Below are 21391 nucleotides of genomic sequence, written 5' to 3'. Positions count from 1 at the left end.
CACATACTTTTTCCAACCTACACTGTGAATGTTTAAATGATGTATTCAATATAGACAAGAAAAATACAATAACTTGTGTGTTATTAGTTTAAGCAGACTATGTTTGCCTATTGTTGTGACTTAGATGAAGATCAAGATCAAATTTTATGACCAATTTATGCAGAAATCCAGGTAATTCCAAAGGGTCCACATACTTTTTCTTGCCACTGTATGCATAACAACAGCATCCCTTCATATACATAGAGCTTTACTCACATAGGCTACCCGTAAACAGTCAACCATACCACAAAGGTGTTCAGATACCTGAGGAGCCATGCTACCCTGTCCGTACGCACGGACAAGAAGACACATGCCCAGCCGCCGAGACACATGTCCCCGCCCCCCCACCTCCATGTGCACGCGTACCCGACTGCATTCATCCGTATAAAACAACTTCTCTAGGCAAATGACTATTAAACAGCTAAAGCCTATGGGTAAACACATATACAAATGAAGACTCAAGTTTCAGATTGTCGTGTTTGAATATGAGAGCCTTTTTATGCAAACTGCCTGTAAAGGTTAATCCTCTGTGAATGACTGGTTTGTCTAATCAATTATGACACACATCAACATTTGTATATGTTTGCAGATGCACGATTTGAAGTGTAACATTGCTTTGTGACCTGTCATTTCTCCCCCCCCTCTCTCCTACCTCCATTCCCCCCCTCTCTCACTATCCCTCCCTCCCCCCTCTCTCTCAGTTCAATTCAAAGGCTTTAATGACATGGGAAACATATGTTAACATTGTCAAAGCAAAGTAGCTAATAAATCTAAGTGAATTTAACAATAAAAATGATCAGTAAACATTACACTCACAGAAGTTCCATAAGAATAAAGACATTTCAAATGTCATAGTATGTCTATATAGTGTTGTAACGATGTGCAAATAATTAAGTACAAAAGGGAAATAATAAGTACAAAAGGGAAAATAAATAAACATAAATATGGGTTATACTGTATTTACAATGGTGTTTGTTCTTCACTTTTTTCCCTTTTCTTGTGGCAACAGGTTACAAATATATTGCTGCTGTTATGGCACACTGTGGTATTTCACCCAGTAGATATGAGAGTTTATCAAAATTGGGTTTGTTTTTGAATTCTTTGAGGATCTGTGTAATCTGAGGGAAATATGTGTCTCTAATATGGTCATACATTTGGCAGGAGGATAGGAAGTGCAGCTCAGTTTTCACCTAATTTTGTGGGCAGTGTGCACATAGCCTGTCTTCTCTTGAGAGCCAGGTCTGCCTACGGCAGCCTTTCTCAATTGCAGGGCTATGCTCACTGAGTCTGTACATAGTCAAAGCTCTCCTTAAGTTTGGGTCAGTTATAGTGGTCAAATATTCTGCCACTGTGTACTCTGTTTAGGGCCAAATAGCATTCTAGTTTGCTCAATGTTTTGTTAGTTCTTTCCAATGTGTCAAGTAATTATCTTTTTGTTTTCTCATGATTTGGTTGGGTCTAATTGTGTTGCTGTCCTGGGGCTCTGTGGGGTCTGTTTGTGTTTGTGAACAGAGCCCCAGGACCAGCTTGCTTAGGGGACTCTTCTCCAGGTTCATCTCTCTGGCTCTTTGATGGCTTTGTTATGGAAGATTTGTGAATTGCTTCCTTTTAGGTGGTTATAGAATTTAACGGCTCTTCTGGATTTTGATAATTAGTGGGTATCGGCCTAATTCTGCTCTGCATGCATTATTTGGTGTTTTACATCTCTCTTTCTCTCTCTCTCCCTCCCCCTTCTCTCTGATGAATTTAACACCCTATCTCTTCCTCTTCGAGGTGTGAACAACTCCTGGGGGTGAACGGGAAGTTGAGACAGGAAGTGATGCTGGCCGGGGAGCCAATCCCAGAGCTGCAAGAGAGACTGGGACGTCTGCTGCAAACTCTAATCCAGAGGTCGGTTGTGTTACCTATAATAGTGTGCTACTTATGAAAAGGGCAAATAAGACTGGTTTAAATACTAGTGCACTATATAGGGAATGCTGTTAGTTCTATGTTCACTTGCATAGTCCCCTAGTAAATCCCCTGTCCTCTATGCTTTGTATGTTGTATTGTCCTGTAATCTTGGTTAACCCGGAACTAAAATTGTGGTACCATTTATGTTTACGTAATCTGTCCATGAGAAAGTATATGTCCTGTATGGAGTTTTAAAGACGCAAATCAAATTTCTGTGGAAACAGACAGTAAAAACGAATCTTAGTCCCTCATCCCTCATTGACTGTGCTTTCAACCCAAACTGTAGGATTATTAAAACACCGTTTTGTGTTTTCTTGATATGTTTGATAGTGATCTAATTCGTTAATGTCGTGGTATTATGTATTAGAAAACTAATTTGCCTTCACTGAAATGTCTTCAGTTTGAAAACCAAGTAGGCCCTGCTGGAACCCACTTGACTTAACTTTGTCCCTCCCTTTATGACCTGCCAGTCAGCCAGCCCACTGGACACAGATGTCAGTTCAACATCTACTTTTGATTTACATTTGATTGAGTTGTCAACTAACATGAATTCAACGTGCAATCAACAAATATATTAAAGTTGGATCTTCTTTTTTTTTTACACTAAATTCCTTTTACATTGATGACTTTTTGTAAATTCACTCAGTTTTCCATGTTTATTCAATGTCGTCACATAGATTTTTTTGTTGTTGAAATGACATGAAAACAACGTTGATTCAACCAGTTTGGGCAGTGGGAGGGTCTTTCTAACACATAGTGTTATGCCTGAGTCATATTGTTGTTGCTGGTCATATCATGTTTGGGTGTTATTTTCCCTTTTTCAGGAAATGCTCTGAATCGACAATGTTTCCCCAGACAAGTACCCCATTCCTTTAAAAACCTTAAGTAGTGCGGACATACCAGCACACTACTGACTCATTTTACTAAGTCATGTTTCCTCTCCTGTGCTATCCTGTTGCAGCTCTCTGGTGGGGGGACATTATGGCTACCAGTCCACACATCACAGACCCATTGATCATTCTACTAACTCTATTTCTATGGTTGCAGCTCCCTGATGGTGGACAAGCAGCCTCCCCAAGTGATTAAGACCCAGTCTAAGTTCTCCACCACAGTGCGCTACCTGCTGGGGGAGAAGGTGGCACCCGGAAAACCAGTCCTCTTCAAGGCCCAGATCATCACTGAGGCCCAGGCTAGGAACCTCGGACAGCTGGGCAGCGTACCCAGGTCAGTGATGTAGTGGAGTACTTCTCAACCTTTTTTGTACCGGGGACAGGCAAGCTACAGTATTTTTTGTGTTGGGACCAGTACGTTATGGTCCTTCTTCCTGTGACTGCTTCCATCAGCGAACCGGATGTTGAAAAACACTGTGGTGGATGGTTAAGTTTGCATCACTACTGACTTGCTGAACTACAGTGGGTATCATAAATATTCACCCCGTGGATTTCTTCACATTTTATTGTGTTACAGAGTGGGATTAAAATGGATTTAATTGTCTTTTTTACATTGGAGTCATTTAGCAGACACTTATCCAAAGCAACTTACAGGAGCAATTAGGGTTAAGTGCTTTGCTCAAGGGCATATTTTCACCTAGTCAGCTCGGGGATTCGAACCAACAAACATCCGGTTACTGGCCCAACGCTTTTAACTGCTAGGCTACCTTTTTGTCCATGATTTACAGAACATAATCAAAGTGGAGGAAAAATAAAACACTTATTTACCTTGATTAAATAAGTATTCACCCCCTAAGTCAATACAGGTTAGAAACACCTTTGGCAGCGATTAGAGCTGGGAGACTTCTTGGGTAAGTCTAAGAGCTTTGCCCACCTGGATTGTGCAATATTTGCTTATTAATCTTTTCAACATTTTTCAAGCTCTGTCAAGGTGTTGGGGTCTTGCCATAGATTTTCAAGGAGATTTAAATTATAACTGTAACTTGACCACTCAGGGACATTCAATGTCTTCTTGGTAAGCAAGTCCAATGTAGATTTGGCCTTGTGTTATAGGTTATTGTCCTGCTGAAAGATGAATTCCTCTCCCAGTGTCTGGCTTAAAGCAGATTGAAGCAGGTTTTCCTCTAGTTTTGTGCCTGTGCTTAGCTCCATCTCATTTATTTTTATCCTGAAAAACTCCCCAGTCTTTGCCGATGTCAAGCATACCCATACCATGATGCAGCCATCACCCTGCTTGAAAATAAGGAGGTAGTTACTCAGTGATGTGTTATGTTGGATTTGCCCAAACTTAAGGTTTTACATTTAGGCCAAAAAGTGTATTCCTCTGTTGTGTTGTTGTTGTTGTAGTATTACTTTAGTGCCTTGTTGCAAACAGTATGCATGTTTCGGAATATTTTTATTCTGTATATTTGTATTCTTCTTTTCTGAGGGACCTTATGTATGTTGTATGTATGGGGTACAGTGAAAGAGTTAGTCATTCAAAAATCATGTCAACCCCTTATTATTTCACACAGTGTGAGTCAATTTATGTGATTTGTTAAGCCACATTTTACTCCTGTGTGAAATTTAGGCTTGCCTAAAGAAAGGGGGTGAATACTTATGCAACGACTATATTTTTGTGATTTAATTTGTAAGAAAAAAAATGGAATTCACTTTTTACTTTGACATTATGGAGTATTTTGCGTAGATCAATCACACACACAAAAAAAATCACAATTACATCTATTTCCATCCACTGTGTAACACATACCCACTGTATGAGACATGAAGCATTGTTGTCCCGGACCCAGGAAAGCCATGGCATGGTTTGTGATCAGAAGGTAGAGAAAAGCTATAGAGTTGAATTGGTCTGAATTGGTCAAAAGCTCTTGCCAAATGTCGTTTAGTAGTCTACATCATTTTTCACCAGTGGGAGATTTTGGATTGAGGAAGTTAAATTAACTTCCTCAAACAATTTAATATTGGCTATTTCTTTGTTTACATATTTGTCTGCTAACATTTGGCTTCCTCTATTACTTGATTACACTTAGCCCACTCAGTCACTTAGAATGCATACAAACTAAAATAGATTGTAAACCCATGACAAGATGGCCAAAAAAGAGTCTTCTCTCAATCTGATTAGAGAGTTAACCTTACTTATAATAAGGGTTACGTGGAGAAAATCTGACATATCTGGAATGATAATGGATGACCCTCCCTTCAGCAAACCCTCCTGGAACGCTTAAAAGAAAACAAGTCCCCTATACCCCAAATAATAATTAAAACAAAGTGGATAGCAGAGAACATGTCTACCATTTACTCACTTCTTGGACAGACCAGAGCCTTAGATATGCAGTTTTAGAAACTGTTCCAAATAGCTTAATCAATTGATAGTGACAGAATTAGTTTACTTCCCAAGCAAAGTCAATTTCTTCTCTCCTCAGCTATAAAAAGTTGTAGAGCAGCCTCTGAATGTCAAAGAAACTAAACAATGATATCCCCATATACATTGGAGTCACATCTTTCCTTGTTTCTAGCATAAAGCATCACGGACCAAAGCAATGTTGTAGATCACTTTATTCAATCGGATCCGTTTAGCTTTTTTTCAAAATCTTAAGCCAACAATGGGTAGGCCTGTGCTTTTAGCCAGTTTCTTTAGTAAAAGGTAGGCTTATGGCATACCTTCTCATACCCCCTCAATTCAAGTCCTGGTTTTAATTTGACAGCCCTTCACTGACACGGAGCTAGACTATTTAAAGAGTGCATGGTGGGTGGAGAAATTGTCAGACAAATCTACTCTCTGTTAATTATATATGTATAGTCACTTTAACTATACATTCATGTACATATTACCTCAATTAGCCCGACTAACCGGTGCACCCGCACATTGGCTACCTGGACTATCTGCATTGTGTCCCAATGCCCACCACCCACAAACCCCTCTTTTACACTACTGCTACTCTCTGTTTATCATATATGCATAGTCACTTTAACCATACCTACATGTACATACTACCTCAATTAGCCCGACTAACCGGTGCCTGTATATAGCTTCGCTACTGTATATAGCCTCGCTACTGTTGTTTTTCACTGTCTTTTTACTGTTGTTTTTATTTCTTTACTTATCTATTGTTCACCTAATACTATTTTTTACTTAAAAATTGCACAAAAAAATTGGTTAGGGCCTGTAAGTAAGCATTTCACTGTTGTATTCGGCGCACGTGACAAATAAACTTTGATTTGATATAGCAGCCTATAGCCTAATATAATCTTCCAAACAGGTAGACCTACAGTGGGGCAAAAAAGTATTTAGTCAGCCACCAATTGTGCAAGTTCTCCCACTTAAAAAGATGAGAGAGGCCTGTAATTTTCATCATAGGTACACTTCAACCATGACAGACAAAATGAGAAAGAAAAATCCAGAAAATCACATTGTAGGATTTTTTATGAATTTATTTGCAAATTATGGTGGAAAATAAGTATTTGGTCAATAACAAACGTTTATCTCAATACTTTGTTATATACCCTTTGTTGGCAATGACAGAGGTCAAACGTTTTCTGTAAGTCTTCACAAGGTTTTCACACACTGTTGCTGGTATTTTYGCCCATTCCTCCATGCAGATCTCCTATAGAGCAGTGATGTTTTGGGGCTGTTGCTCGGCAACACGGACCTTCAACTCCCTCCAAAGATTTTCTATGGCGTTGAGATCTGGAGACTGGCTAGGCCACTCCAGGACCTTGAAATGCTGTGACCTGTGGTCAATTAAATTGATTGGACATGATTTGGAAAGGCGCACACCTGCCTATATAACGTCCCACAGTTGACAGTGCATGTCAGACCAAAAACCAAGCCATGCGGTCGAAGGAATTGTCCATAGATTGTGTCGATGCACAGATCTGGGGAAGAATACCAAAACATTTCTGCAGCATTTAAGGTCCCCAAGACCACAGTGGCCTCTATCATTTTGAAATGGAAGAAGTTTGCAACCACCAAGAGCTGGCCAAACTGCGCAATCGGGGGAAGGGCCTTGCTCAGGGAGGTGACCAAGAACCCGATGGTCACTCTGACAGAGCTCCAGAGTTCCTCTGTGAAGATGGGGGACCCTTTCAGAAGGACAACCATCTGTGCACACTCCACCAATCAGGCCTTTATGGTCGAGTGGACAAATGGAAGCCATTCCTCATTAAAAGGCACATGACAGCCCGCTTGGAGTTTGCCAAAAGGCACCTAAAGGACTCTGACTATGAGAAACAAGATTCTCTGGTTTGACAAACCAAGATTGAACTATTTGGCCTGAATGCCAAGCGTCAAGTCTGGATGAAACCTGGCACAATCCCTACGGTGAAGCATTGTGGTGGCAGCATCATGCTGTGGGGATGTGTTCCAGCGGCAGGGACTGGGAGACTAGTCAGGATCGAGGGAAAAGTGAACAGAGCAAAGTACTGAGACATCCTTGATGAAAACCTGCTCCAGAGCGCTCAGGACCTCAGACTGGGGCGAAGGTTTACCTTCCAACACTACAATGATGCTAAGCACAAAGCCAAGACAACACAGGAGTGGCTTCGGGACAAATCTCTGAATGTCCTTGAGTGGCCCAGACAGAGCCCGGACTTGAACATCTCTGGAGAGACCTGAAAATAGCTATACAGCGACGCTCCCCATCCAACCTGACAGAGCTTGAGAGCATCTGGGGAGAATATTTTGAGAAACTCCCCAAATACAGGTGTGCCAAGCTTGAAGCGTCATACCCAAGAAGACTTGAGGCTGAGTTTGCCTGATCAAAATGATCAGAAATACAGTGTAGACATTGTTAATGTTGTAAATGACTATTGTAGCTGGAAACGGCTGATTTTTTAATGGATTTTCTACATAGGCATTAGGCCATTCCAGTGTTTTACTTGCTATATTGTATTTACTTCGCCACCATGGCCTTTTTTTCCCCTTTACCTCCCTTATCTCACTTCATTTGCTCAAATTGTATATAGACTTATTTTTCAAATGTATTAGTGACTGTATGTTTGTTTTACTCCATGTGTAACTCTGTCTTGTTGTATGTGTCGAACTGCTTTGCTTCATCTTGGCCAGGTCGCAATTGTAAATGAGAACTTGTTCTCAACTTGCCTACCTGGTTAAATAAAGATGAAATAAAATTAAATAGGCGTACAGAGGCCCATTATCAGCAACCATCACCCCTGTGTTCCAATGGCACGTTGTGTTAGCTAATCCAAGTTTATCATTTTAAATGGCTAATTGATCATTAGAAAACCCTTTTGCAATTATGTTAGCACAGCTGAAAACTGTTGTCCTGATTTAAAGAAGCAATAAAATTGGCCTTGTTTAGACTAGTTGAGTATCTGGAGCATCAGCATTTGTGGGTTCGATTACAGGCTCAAAATGGCCAGAAACAAAGAACTTTCTTCTGAAACTCGTCAGTCTTTTCTTGTTCTGAGAAATGAAGGCTATACCATGCGAGAAAATGCCAAGAAACTGAAGATCTCGTACAACGCTGGGTACTACTGAGGTCAGGGCTTTGTGATGGCCACTCCAATACCTTGACTTTGTTGTCCTTAAGCCATTTCCCACAACTTTGGAAGTATGCTTGCGGTCATTGTCCATTTGGAAGACCCATTTGCGACCAAGCTTTAACTTTGACTGACGTCTTGAGATGTTGCTTTAATACATTCACATAATTTTCCTCCCTCATGATGCCATCTATTGTGTGAAGTGCACCAGTCCCTCCTGCAGAAAAGCACCCCCAGAACATGATGCTGCCACCCCCATGCTTCACGGTTGGGATGGTGTTCTTCGGCTTGCAAGCCTCCCCCTTTTTCCTCCAAACAAAACTATGGTCATTATGGCCAAACAGTTCTATTTTTGTTTCATCAGACCAGAGGATATTTCTCCAAAAAGTACGATCTTTGTCCTCATGTGCAGTTGCAAACCGTAGGCTGGCTTTTTTATGGCGGTTTTGGAGCAGTGGCTTCTTCCATGCTGAGCGGCCTTTCAGGTTATGTCAATGTAGGACTCGTTTTACTGTGGATATAGATACTTTTGTACCTGTTTCCTCCAGCATCTTCACAAGGTAATTTGCTGTTGTTCTGGGATTGATTTGCACTTTTTGCACCAAAGTACGTTCATCTCTAGGAGACAGAACACGTTTCCTCCCTTAGCGGTATGACGGCTGCATGGTCCCATGGTGTTTATACTTGCATGCTATTGTTTGTACAGATGAACGTGGTACCTTCAGGCGTTTGGAAATTGCTCCCAATGATGAACCAGACTTGTGGAGGTCTACAATTATTTTCTGAGGTCTTGGCTGATTTCTTTTGATTTTCCCATGATGTCAAGCAAAGAGGCACTGAGTTTGAAGGTAGACCTTGAAATACATTCACAGGTACACCTCCAATTGACTCAAATGATGTCAATTAGCCTATCAGAAGCTTCTAAAGCCATGACATAATTTTCAGGAATTTTCCAAGCTGTTTAAAGGCACAGTCAACTTAGTGTATGTAAACTTCTGACCCACTTGAATTGTGAAACAGCTAACTATAAGTGAAATAATCTGTCTGTAAACAATTGCTGGAAAAATGACTTGTGTCATGCAAAAAGTAGATGTCCTAACCGACTTGCCATAACTATAGTTTGTTAACAAGAAATGTGTGGAGTGGTTGAAAAACAAGTTTTATTGACTCCAACCTAAGTGTATGTAAACTTCCGACTTCAACTGTATATACATATATTTTTAGAATATTTTTGCCTTTATTATTCCCCGTAAACCCTACCACCCTTACCCCAATTGGAGTAAACTAATAAACAATAACACTTAGGCTTCTACTTCCAGTTTATACATACTATATATATATTTTACAGACACAATCTATTTTACAATAGTTATATTTTGTTTGTTTTTAGTCCAGGCCTTCCTCTATTTCTGATGTCCATCCAGTTTGATTTCTATTTGCCATATATTTGTAACTGTGCCATTTCACAAAAGTTCTGAACCTATGTACATTTTACAGTCCCTGTATGTTTTACATTTGTTATCTTGGTTTTATTAGTCCCACCCTTCAGCTCTATTCAACCCCTCCCATCTATCTCTTAACACCATCCATATTGGATTTCTATTTGCCATATATGTTTCAACTGTGCTGTGATGCTTCACAAAAGTACTGAACCTTTCTATTCTCATAGTTTCTACAGATTGTAAATTAAAGATACACATTTTTGCTAAAATAACTATTATATTATTGATCGATTGACTATGACTTATCAAATCACCCACTATTGCTATCTGCAGCATTAGCTCTAGGTAAATGTTGCAATTCTTCAGCCATTCTTTGAGCTGTGACAAAACGAGCTACATATGGACAGTACCAAAATAAATGATCTAATGACTCTACCTCCTCGCAGAAAAATCTGCATAGCTGGGAAGATTGTATCCACCATATATTTAACATTCTATTGGTTGCAAGAATTGGTTGCAAGAATTAAATTTAAATGTAATAATTTAAATTTAAGTTTTGATTCCGGCGTCTTTTTGTATGTAAATTCATACACCATGTGCCATGCAATCGGTACATCGAAAGTCTCTTCCCAACTATGGGGTCTGAATACTTATGTAAATGTGATATTTCTTCTTTTTATATATATATATATATATAAATGTGGGAAAAAATCCAAACCTTTTTTTTTAGCTTTGTCATTATGGGGTATTGTGTGTAGATTGATTGAGGGGGGAGGAAACAATTTAATCAATTTTAGAATAAGGCTGTAACGTAACAAAATGTGGAAAAAGTCAAGGGGTCTGAATACTTTCCGAATGCACTGTATAGCCTAATAAGCAACTAATTCCAAAACACTGATAAATATTGAACTTTCAGCAATTACAAATTACATGTCCCTCCCCTGGACTAATTTAAAAAAAATAATAATAAACCCTTCCCTTGACTGAAATGTAAAAAGCATGACCCTTCCCCATTTTTCTCCAGGTACCCATTCTGTACATTTCAATCCATCCCTTAAAACATTTCTGTGAGCAACTTCCTTGGTGGCTGTCAATTGTTGTGCAGAGAGCATAGTAGGCCAATTAGTCATAATCTACAATAGACACGGATATCACTCACCATATTACTGTAGGCCTTTAAGTAGTTATATTCGAGTCTAAATAAGTGTTTTTGTTCTGTTTATTCCAGTGAGAATGTTGGAGAGTTGATCAATAACACAGCCATTTTGGAACACAACACTTCCAGCAAGAGTACATGTGCCACCTTCAGGAATATGGTATGTACTGCAGCCTTGCTTTTACCATGCACTGTCAAACTTCTTGTGTAGCTTCCTGTAATGTCATATTTGCCAGATTTTTTTTAATCAACCAGATTTGAACTTTTTTTTTTTAAATTCTGTATGTCTTAAAGATATGTAAGAAAAAGTCAAATTCTTATAACTATGTCAAAATGAAATTATAGTTCATAAAGTTATGTATCTTGTTCTGTTGTTATATTCTTCATAAAGTGATATCTTATTCTGTCATTTCCTCCAGTCTATTAAGAAGATCAAGCGAGCAGATAGAAAGGGGTCAGAGTCTGTTACAGAGGAGAAGTTTGCTCTCTTCTTCACCACAGAGATCAGCATCACTGGCTGTGACATTCCCTACAGGATACAGGTCAGGTGTCCTTCTCCCCTCCTTTTCTGCTCTAAATCCTTTCTCCCTTTGGCCTCTGTAATGTTAATATTCTATTCAATTCAACATTTAATAACACTTGTACAGCCCGATCAAACATAGAGGTACATGTTAAAGCTCGAATGACACCAATGTGTGGTATGACAAAGTATTGGTCTCTTTCTACACTCTTTTTCTGGTCTCGCCCATTTGCCTGTGTAATGTCAATTGAGGTTTGACATGTACGATTAGACATCACTTTTTATCTCTTAACGTCTTGGTAATAGCAGTATTATAGCACAGCAGGCCTGAGACATGCAGACAGTTTGTGCCACATCTCTAAATTCTCTTAGGGTGACGTGTTATTAACCTGGTCCCAGATCAGTTTATGCTCTTGCCAACTCCATTGCTGTCATTGGCATGACAATTCCATAAGGAGTTGGCAAGCAGAAACAGACTGGCACCCAGGCTGAAATGTTATTAAGCATAGTTTAGATCCTCAATGGAAAGGTTTTGTCTAGATGATCAGTTATTAGTATGGCTGTACTGACATGGTGTTGCTCTCCTGTGTGCTTGTAGATGATCTCTGTGCCGGTGGTGGTGATCGTTCACGGTAGTCAGGATAACAATGCCCTAGCAACCATCATCTGGGACTGTGCCTTTTCTGAACCAGTGAGTGCCTGCCTTTGGCCATCCCTCGTTCTCTTGCTCTCTCACTCTCACAACTCTCTTCCCTCTCATATCACACCCACTATCAACACAGACTAAACAGTATGTCTGCTCACTTCCCTCACAACATCAACCTTCTCTAATCTTATGACGTCATCAGGAAAGGATTCCGTTTTTGGTTCCCGAGCGCGTTCCCTGGAAGCAGATGTGCAGGACCCTGAACAGTAAGTTCATGTCGGAGGTCGGAACGCAGCGTTGCCTAGACAACTATAACCAACACTTCCTGGCCCAAAAGATCTTCGACAAGCCAGACATCGCTGGAGACTACAGCAACATGCTGGTATCCTGGGCACAGTTCAACAAGGTACACGCACGCACGCACACACACACAAATCAAATTTTATTTGTCACATACACATGGTTAGCAGATGTTAATGCGAGTGTAGCGAAATGCTTGTGCTTCTAGTTCCGACCATGCAGTAATATCTAACAAGTAATCCAACCTAACAATTTCACAACATGGACACACACACACACCAGTCTTTACCCACTGGGTACAAACTGGTTGAATCAATGTTGTTTCAATGTATTTTGTCAGCGTATTGTGACGTGGAATCTACATGGACAATACATTAGATTTAAATACATATATATTATACGTAAACAGTTGTTTTGATGGTGAAATTTCAGCCACATGTTATGTCATCATGGTAACCAATTTTCAACATAGACAAACATTGTATAAAATATGTTGAATTTGTAACTTTGAAACAACGTCAGATATTCAATCTTATATCCACTATCAGAAAAAAAACAATAGACTGGGCAGCACCTCCTACTGGAGAGTTGGGTCTACCTACAGTGATCCAGTTGGTCTCCCATCCAGTGTTTTAACCAAGCCCAGCTTTGATTTTTGTCACTGACTATTAGCAATGTGCTATAGTGAGAATGACTACTGAGAGATCTCTTAATAACTAAATAGATTCACTGTTGCTATTGACGTAATTCCAAAGGGTAGATTTAACAGATGAAATGTAACCATACTTTACAAGTCATATGTCATCAATGAGACCATTTAGGCCTATATAGCATTTGAAACAGCTATTGTTTCAATTTAACCTAGGGTTCAACTAAAAATAGACAATATATATAATTAATATGTTGGATTCACGTCTCAACCAAACATCTAACTTAAAATAGGACTAAATCAAACTTTATTTAAAATTGCATTTAAAAAGTCTGTCACGCCCTGGCCTTAGTATTCTTTGTTTTCTTTATTTTAGTTAGGTCAGGGTGTGACATGGGGTATGTTTGTGTTTTTGTCTTGTCTTGGGTGGTTGTAGTGTCTAGGGGGATTTGTTAGAGTGTATGGGTTTGTGTTGAGTGAATGTTTCTAGGGAAGTCTATGGTTGAGTGTATGTGTCTAGTTATGTCTATGGTTGCCTGAGTGGTTCTCAATCAGAGACAGATGTTTTTCATTTGTCTCTGATTGGGAGCCATATTTAAGGTGGCCATAGGCATCATGTATTTGTGGGTAATTGTCTATGTCGAAGTGTTTTGTGTCAGCACTTATGTTTGTATAGCTTCACGGTCGTCTGTTTTGTTGGTTTGTTTTGTTGTTTCCTTCTTTAAATAAAAAGATGTACTTTCCACGCGCTGCGCCTTGGTCCTCTCTCAGTCCCTTTGACGATCGTGACAAAGTCCTATTTAGTCCTATTTAACTTTGATTTTTGGTTAGGATTGAGACCTAAATCCAACATATCAATTATTAATTTGTAGACAAACTGGATCTTGAATTGTGTTTTGGTTGTCAATGCAACCAAATATCAACATTTGAATGAGATGCATCTTCTGCTTGGCTAGTTCTATCCGGGCCACTGACTTAATCTGGTTTTAATTCCAGTTTAATGATTCATGACCAAAAACCAAAGGGAAAGAATAGGATTAAGCCAGTGGTTCAGATTAAACTATCCAAGCCTTAGATACAGTACATATCCTTTAAATGTTGATATTTGGTTGTGTTGTCAACCAAACGCAATTCAATATTACTTTCCGAATACAGTAAATAGCCTAACGTTAAGGCTGTCTTACAAACTAATGTAACATTCAACCTTAAAATGAGTAACATATACATGGCCACATTTTGAGGTTTCTGTTAATAAATGTCTTATGTAATCATAGCAAGGTTGCAGGTCTGTAGAGATCTTCACAATTGCTATTATAATCTGTACAGAATCTTGAACAACATTGATCATGTACTTTTAATGTAATCTCAACTACAATCCAGGGCCCGGTTTCCCGATAGCAATGGAATATAGGGTTATGAATATTTTAAGGATGCATCTTTCCTGCAACGGCCGAAGATGTACCACGCGTTTCCCAAAACACCACGCAGAGAAAACGCTCGCTAAATGCGCCATTGAGGCATGTTTCGATACTGATAGGATCAAAAGAAAGGCAGTGCTGCCCTTCGATCAGCTGTCTCCATTCAAATCTTACCTTAGCATTAGTTATTCCACAATACTGACGACAGATCAGGTCCTAGAGAGATAGTCACGAACGTGAGGAGAGACGGACCAAGGCGCAGCGGATGTTGAGTTCCACATATTTATTATAAAGTGAAACTTATCAAAACAAAACAATAAATCAAATAAACTAACAACGAACCGTGACTACGTGGTGTACATGCACAAAACACAAAATAATATCCCACAAATGCGGGTGGGGAAACAACCTACCTAAATATGATCCTCAATCAGAGGCAAAGATTGAATGCATGAAATTGATTTTAATATCTTTGAAATGTAAACACCTATCTGGCCTATAGGCCTACTGTACACTGAGTGTACAAATCATTAAGAACACCTGCTCTTTCCATGACATCGACTGACCAGGTGGAAGTTATGATCCATTAATGATGTCACTTGTTAAATCTACTTCAATCAGTGTAGATCAAGGGGAGGAGACAGGTTAAAGAAGGATTTTTTAAAGCCTTGAGACAATTGAGATATGGATTGTGTACGAGTGCCATTCAGAGAATGAACGGGCAACACAAAATATTTAAGTGCCTTTGAACGGGGTATGGTAGTAGGTGCCAGGCGCAACAGTTTCCCATGTATATCAAGAATGGTCCACCACCCAAAGAACATCCAGCCAACTTGACACAACTGTAGGAAGCATTGGAGTCAGCATTGGAGCTTTAGACACCTTGTAGAGTCCATTCCTTGACGAATTGAGGCTGTTTTGAGGGCAAAATAGGGGGGTGCAACTCAATAATAGGAAGGTGTTCCTAATGTTTGGTATACTCAGTGAAGGATATTTATCTGTTAATGCAGTCATCTCAGTTTCATTTGAATCCTTTGCTTGTTTGTAACAATTGCACAGACATTGGCAACTTTGTATTTGTAGTCAACTTTGTGGTCACAGAGAGACAGATAAACATATTGAATGTATGTTTAGAAGAGATCTTCTATGAATCAAGTGACGCAGTAGGTGACGCTGTTCTATATGGTCCGAGGCAGTCGCTAAAGTGCATTTTCAAGTGCAACTTTAGTAACGATGGTTTTTGGAAACAGCTCAGAGATTTAACCATGTTCCTACGAAGGTTGTAACGATGAACTTAGCCTTAAGATGCTTTTGGGAAACCAGGCCCTGGTCATTTGGTTGTGCTATTAGATGAAGCACAGTGATAACACATTAAGTTGTATAAATACAAAATATCTGACATTGTATCCCCATTTGAACTTTGTTCTGCTTTTAAATGGTTGAAAGTACAGTAATAACACATTTGGATGTGAAGTCTAAACCAAAAGTCAGACATAGTTTTTCCATTGGAACTTTGTTGTCACGTGTGCTTCCTCTCCGGCCTCTAGTTCACCAGGCTGCTCGTTATGGCACACACCTGTCACCATCGTTACACGCACCTGCGTGCCATCAGACTCACCTGGACTCCATCACTTCCCTATACATGTCACTCCCTTTGGTCCCTTCCCCAGGCATCATTGCTTCTGTTCCTGTGTCAGTTCTGTGCATTGTTCGTGTTTCTTATTTTTGTATTATGTTGTGTTTATTTATTAAAACACTCCCTCTCTGAACTTGCTTCCCGACTCTCAGCGCACATCGATACAATTGTGCTTTTAGATGGGTTGAAGCATAGGGATAACACATTGGGAATTCAACAAACTTCTGGCTGAGTGGGTGAATAAAGGTTGAAATCTCATTGGTCTCAACCAAATATTACCCACATTTCTACGTTGAAATTACGTGTTGTGCCCAGTGGGTAGGCACCCACCACCTCTAGGGTAACTCCATATGCCACATGATTGCTAGTAATATTGTGGACAGAACAGAGTGAAATGTAACAAGCAGAGGGATTAAACAGTGTAATTTCGTTGGTCAGGAGGTGCTCCCTGGACGACCTTTCACCTTCTGGCAGTGGTTTGATGGTGTGATAGAGCTTACCAAGAAGCACCTGAAGAGCTACTGGAGTGACGGGTGAGTCATGTCTGCCAGTCAGAGACAGAGCTAGGCCTGTTCATTAAGCACCAAACGGAAGAAAACAGACTGAAACAGGAAAGGACTACCTGAACTTATCCAATAAGAAACGCTTGTTTTAATTTGACTTTGAAAATGTTTTTGCTACAGTGTGTCCTAATAAATAAGACTGTCTACCAGTGAGAGACACAGAGAAGACCTGGTTTCAAATAGTGTTTCAAAGATTCAAGCCTGTTTTGAGTGTCAGATGGACAGGGTTTGCACCTTTGGGACTATTCCATTGGTTCAATCGAGCACAGTTAAAGTATTTAAAAGAAAATTAATATGACTCACACACACATAGATAACTGTGTCCTGGTGTTTTCCTTCCTCTAGGTTGATATTTGGTTTCATCGGTAAGCAGCACCTCCACCTGATTCTGAAGGACCGGCCCAACGGGACCTTCTTACTGCGCTTCAGCGACTCTGAGATAGGAGGCATCACCATCGCATACGTGGCTCCATCAGAGAGTAAGGGTTTAGTCTGTCCGTCCGTCTGTCTGTCCACTCAAAGTAATTGTCCGACTTGGTTTACAGTCTCTATTGGAGTTTCTCGTGCTCTGTTTTTCCATTCTGACTGCTTACCTCTGGAATGGAACACTGGATTCCAGAAATCCTGAGATACATTCCTATTAAAGTGGCCTTTCTTTCTCTCTCCTTTCCTCCCTCCAACCTCCATCCCTCTTTCCAGACGGGGGCCAGAAGATCCAGAATATTCAACCGTCCACCAAGAGAGACTTGGAGATCCGTTCCCTTGGTGACCGTATTCAAGACATCGACTTCATCACACACGTGTATCCAGATCTGCCGAAGAATGACGTGTTCCGAAAATACTACACAGGCAAGTCCTATTGATGACCAACGAGAGAGTGGGGCGGGGGGCGGAGAGACAGCGAGCGAGAGGCAGATAGATAGACAGCGAGAACGAGAGAGACAGAGACACACAGAGAGCGATAGAATATTATTTGTGAGAAGAAGCTTTGAATTAGATTAATATTATGACAATTGTAAGAATGCTCAGTTTAAATGGGAATTCCAATCTTCTTCCCTGCCTCATTTGACCAGATAACCCGTTACCTCGGGATACCACCTCGGGATACCTCTTAGTCTCCATCCAGACCAAAGTAGGAGTGTAAGTTACACAGAAGCTATGTAACTAACCAAGGTTCTGTCCCAAATGGAACCCTATCCCCTATATAGTGCATTACTTTTGACCAGGGAATATGGTGGCATTTGGGACATAACCTTGTTACCTAACATGATGTTGTTAAAAGCATACTATTTGTTGTGAATTATTGGTGTGTGTGTGTGTGTGTGTGTGTGTTTGCAGGGAAGCCCACTGTGACTCTCCTCAGCGCAGTGAGACCCCACAGGACAACAATTCCTCTTTCTATTCCATGTGAGTCTGAATCCCTTACTTACACACACACACACACACGCCAGATGAGTCTGAATCCCTCACTCACATGTACACACACACACACACACACACACACACACACACACACACACACACACACACACACACACACACAAACAGACTTCACAAGGTCTTCATCATTCTCTCTTAGGGACCAGGGGAATGGAGCCAGTGCATCACCATTCTACTCTCTCTCTCCGTAAGTACCTTGTTAGTCAATGTGATAGACTATACAGTGCCGGGAAGACACATTTACTAGACACTCTTGTCCAGACTTGCAGTTAGTGCATTCATCTTAAGATAGCTACAGTGCTGTGAAAAACTATTTGTACCCTTTCTGATTTTCTCTATTGTTGCATATTTTTGATACTGAATGTTGTCGGATCTTCAAACAAAACCTAATATTAGATAAAGGGAACCTGAGTTTACAAATAGCAAAAAAAAAGTATACTTGTTTTATTTATTTAATTAACAAAGTTATGCAACACACAATTCCCATGTGTGAAAAAGCAATTGCCCCTTTACACTCAATAACTGGTTGTGCTGGTTCAGCTGCAATGACTCCAACCAAACGCTTCCTGTAGTTGTTGATCAGTCACTGTGGAGGAACTGCTTTAACTCAGTGACATTTGTGGGTTTTCAAGCATGAACTGCTCATTACATGTTCTGACAGAACATTTCAATTGGGATTAGGTTTGGACTTTGACGAGGCCATTCCAAAACTTCAAATGTGCTGCTTTTTAGCCATTTTCATGTAGACTTGATTATGTGTTTTGGATCATTGTCTTGCTGCATGAGCCAGCTGCGCTTCAGCTCACAGATGGATGACATTCTCCTGTAGAATTCTTTAAAAAAGAGCAGAATTCATGGTTCCTTCTATTAAGGCAAGTCGTCCAGGTCCTGAGGCAGCAAAGCATCACCAAACCATCATACTACCACCACCATGCTTGACTGTTGGTTAAAGGTTCTCACTGTGGAATGCAGTGTTTGGTTTTCGGCAGGCATAATGGGACCCATGTCATCCAAAAAGTTGACAGAAGTTTGCCAAATATCACCTGAAAGCACCTGGATGATCATCAAGACTCTTGGAAGAATGTTCTATGGACAGATGATTCAAAAGTTTCGACGACATGGGTACCATTATGCCTGGCAAAAACCAAACACTGCATTCCACAGTAAGAACCTCATACCATGGTTTGTGGATGCTTTGCTGCCTCAGGACCTGTACAACTTGCCTAGTCAAAGTCCAGACCTAATCGCAAATGAGATGTTGTGGCAGGACTTGAAACGAGCAGTTCATGCTTGAAAACCCCCAAATGTTGCTTAGTCACAGCAGTTCTCCATGGAAGAGTGGGCCTAAATTCCTCTACATCAACATGAGAGACTGATCAACAACTACAGGAAGCGTTTCGATGGCACAACCAGCTATTGAGGGGCAATTACTTTTTCACACAGGGGCATTGGGTGTTGCATACGTTTGTTTATGCAATAAATGAAATAATTATGTAATTGTTGTGTTATTTGTTCACTCAGGTTACCTTTATCTAATATTAGGTTTTGATTGAAGATCTGATAACATTCAGTAACAAATTAAAAAGGGGGCAAATACTTTTTCACGGCACTGTAGGTAAGACAACCACATGTCATAGTAAACATTTTCCTCAACAAAGCTATCAGCAAAATCAGTGCTAGTAAGAAAGGAGAAGTGTAAGTGCTCCTGCAAGACAGGCAAGTACAACAGTAGGGTGTAGGGTATTTGGTTGTCACACTTTTTACTCTGATGCGTATTTCTCAGCACCAGTATATATTAAGACTCATTTCAACGTTAACATCTCTTATTCCAACATGGAGTCGTTAGTCAGCAAACACACGGTTCAATTGTGACAAACATCCCCATCACGGGGTTGGATGTCACACAGTATGTATGGGGTTGGTTGTCACAATAATACATTCTAGTAGCTTATTCCTTTTGTAACAAGAAATGAAGCAATGTAGCACACAGAGTCTTAGAACTAGCCTTACTTTGATCAAACAATATTTATAACAAAAATCTTTTTCTTTTTTGATGCATAGAGAACAACATGATATTCTGAGTAAATTTGTGTGTTTATGCATGTGTTTGCAATATTTTTTATGGCCGGTATACGCCCACACCATTCCAATACAGAAAAGCTGCTTTTTAACATACATTAAACATACATTAACATACATTAAAACATTTGGAAGGAAAACGATTCCCCTCATATAATTAATTCAAGGTCATATTTCATAGGAATCTGGAAACACTGGACATTTGCTTTAAATCCCAGACAGACTCCGTCAGTTTCATGTCTCATGCAATTGTGAGCTACTGTGAAGTTCATGTGTTGACCAGTGACAGGACTCTAGCCTGAGTGCCAGTCTGTTTGCTGCTATCATGCCAACTCCAGTGACAACGAGTTGGCAAGTTCAAAAACAGGCTAACTTGACTCATCTGGTTAAATAACAGTTACATAATTGAATATAGCTACAAATAAAAATCAAAGTATTTTGTATGTTCTCATCAGGAACAACCAGTTCCACACCCCCTTCCAGCTGGCCCCAGTACCCCTACAGGGGGGGATGTATCCTGACCCCCTCTCCAATCCCAATGGACTCTTCCCTGGCCCGGACATGTGAGTGACACCACACTCGAAGAGGGGATATATAGTGCTTTCAAAAAGTATTCACACCCGTTGACTTTTTCCACATTCTGTTGTGTTACATCCTGAATTTAAAATTGATTAAATTGAGATGTGTCACTGATCTACTACACACAATACCCCATAATGTCAAAGTGGAATTATGTTTCTAAAAATTTATAAAAAATGTAAAGCTGAAATGTCTTCCAGACTCATATCAAACATCTCCAATCCAAAATCAAATCTAGAGTCGGCTTTCTATTTCGCAACACAGCCTCCTTCACTCACGCCGCCAAACTTACCCTAGTAAAACTGACTATCCTACCGATCCTCGACTTCGGCGATGTCATCTACAAAATAGCTTCCAATACTCTACTCAGCAAACTGGGTGCAGTTTATCACAGTGCCATCCGTTTTGTTACTAAAGCACCTTATACCACCCACTACTGCAACCTGTATGCTCTAGTCGGCTGGCCCTCGCTACATGTTCGTCCACTGGCTCCAGGTCATCTACAAGGCTATGCTAGGTAAA

General features: G+C 40.2%; 1 protein-coding gene across 3 annotated transcripts in view; it reads left to right on the top strand.

Annotated features, from left to right (window-relative positions):
* The window catches only part of stat6 (signal transducer and activator of transcription 6, interleukin-4 induced), a 58701-nt gene that overhangs the window by 31364 nt on the left and 5946 nt on the right, over positions 1 to 21391 (top strand). For 2 of the 3 annotated variants that reach the window (XM_024005528.2, XM_024005527.2), the window contains 13 exons: positions 1813 to 1929; positions 3037 to 3213; positions 11112 to 11199; positions 11459 to 11581; positions 12158 to 12250; positions 12408 to 12611; positions 16647 to 16741; positions 17117 to 17250; positions 17471 to 17620; positions 17845 to 17911; positions 18110 to 18178; positions 18351 to 18398; positions 20746 to 20853. In XM_024005528.2, the coding sequence (XP_023861296.1) occupies positions 1813 to 1929; positions 3037 to 3213; positions 11112 to 11199; positions 11459 to 11581; positions 12158 to 12250; positions 12408 to 12611; positions 16647 to 16741; positions 17117 to 17250; positions 17471 to 17620; positions 17845 to 17911; positions 18110 to 18178; positions 18351 to 18398; positions 20746 to 20853 (1473 nt within the window). Of the gene's footprint in view, positions 1 to 1812; positions 1930 to 3036; positions 3214 to 11111; positions 11200 to 11458; positions 11582 to 12157; positions 12251 to 12407; positions 12612 to 16646; positions 16742 to 17116; positions 17251 to 17470; positions 17621 to 17844; positions 17912 to 18109; positions 18179 to 18350; positions 18399 to 20745; positions 20901 to 21391 lie in introns of all 3 variants that reach the window. The other variant, XM_070448078.1, reaches the window with a different exon arrangement.

The sequence above is a fragment of the Salvelinus sp. IW2-2015 genome, linkage group LG17 (genome assembly GCF_002910315.2).
Source record: "Salvelinus sp. IW2-2015 linkage group LG17, ASM291031v2, whole genome shotgun sequence".
Lineage (NCBI taxonomy): Eukaryota > Metazoa > Chordata > Actinopteri > Salmoniformes > Salmonidae > Salvelinus > Salvelinus sp. IW2-2015.
The sequence above is the reverse complement of the archived record's forward strand: the minus strand, read 5'-3'. Positions and strand labels throughout refer to the sequence as shown.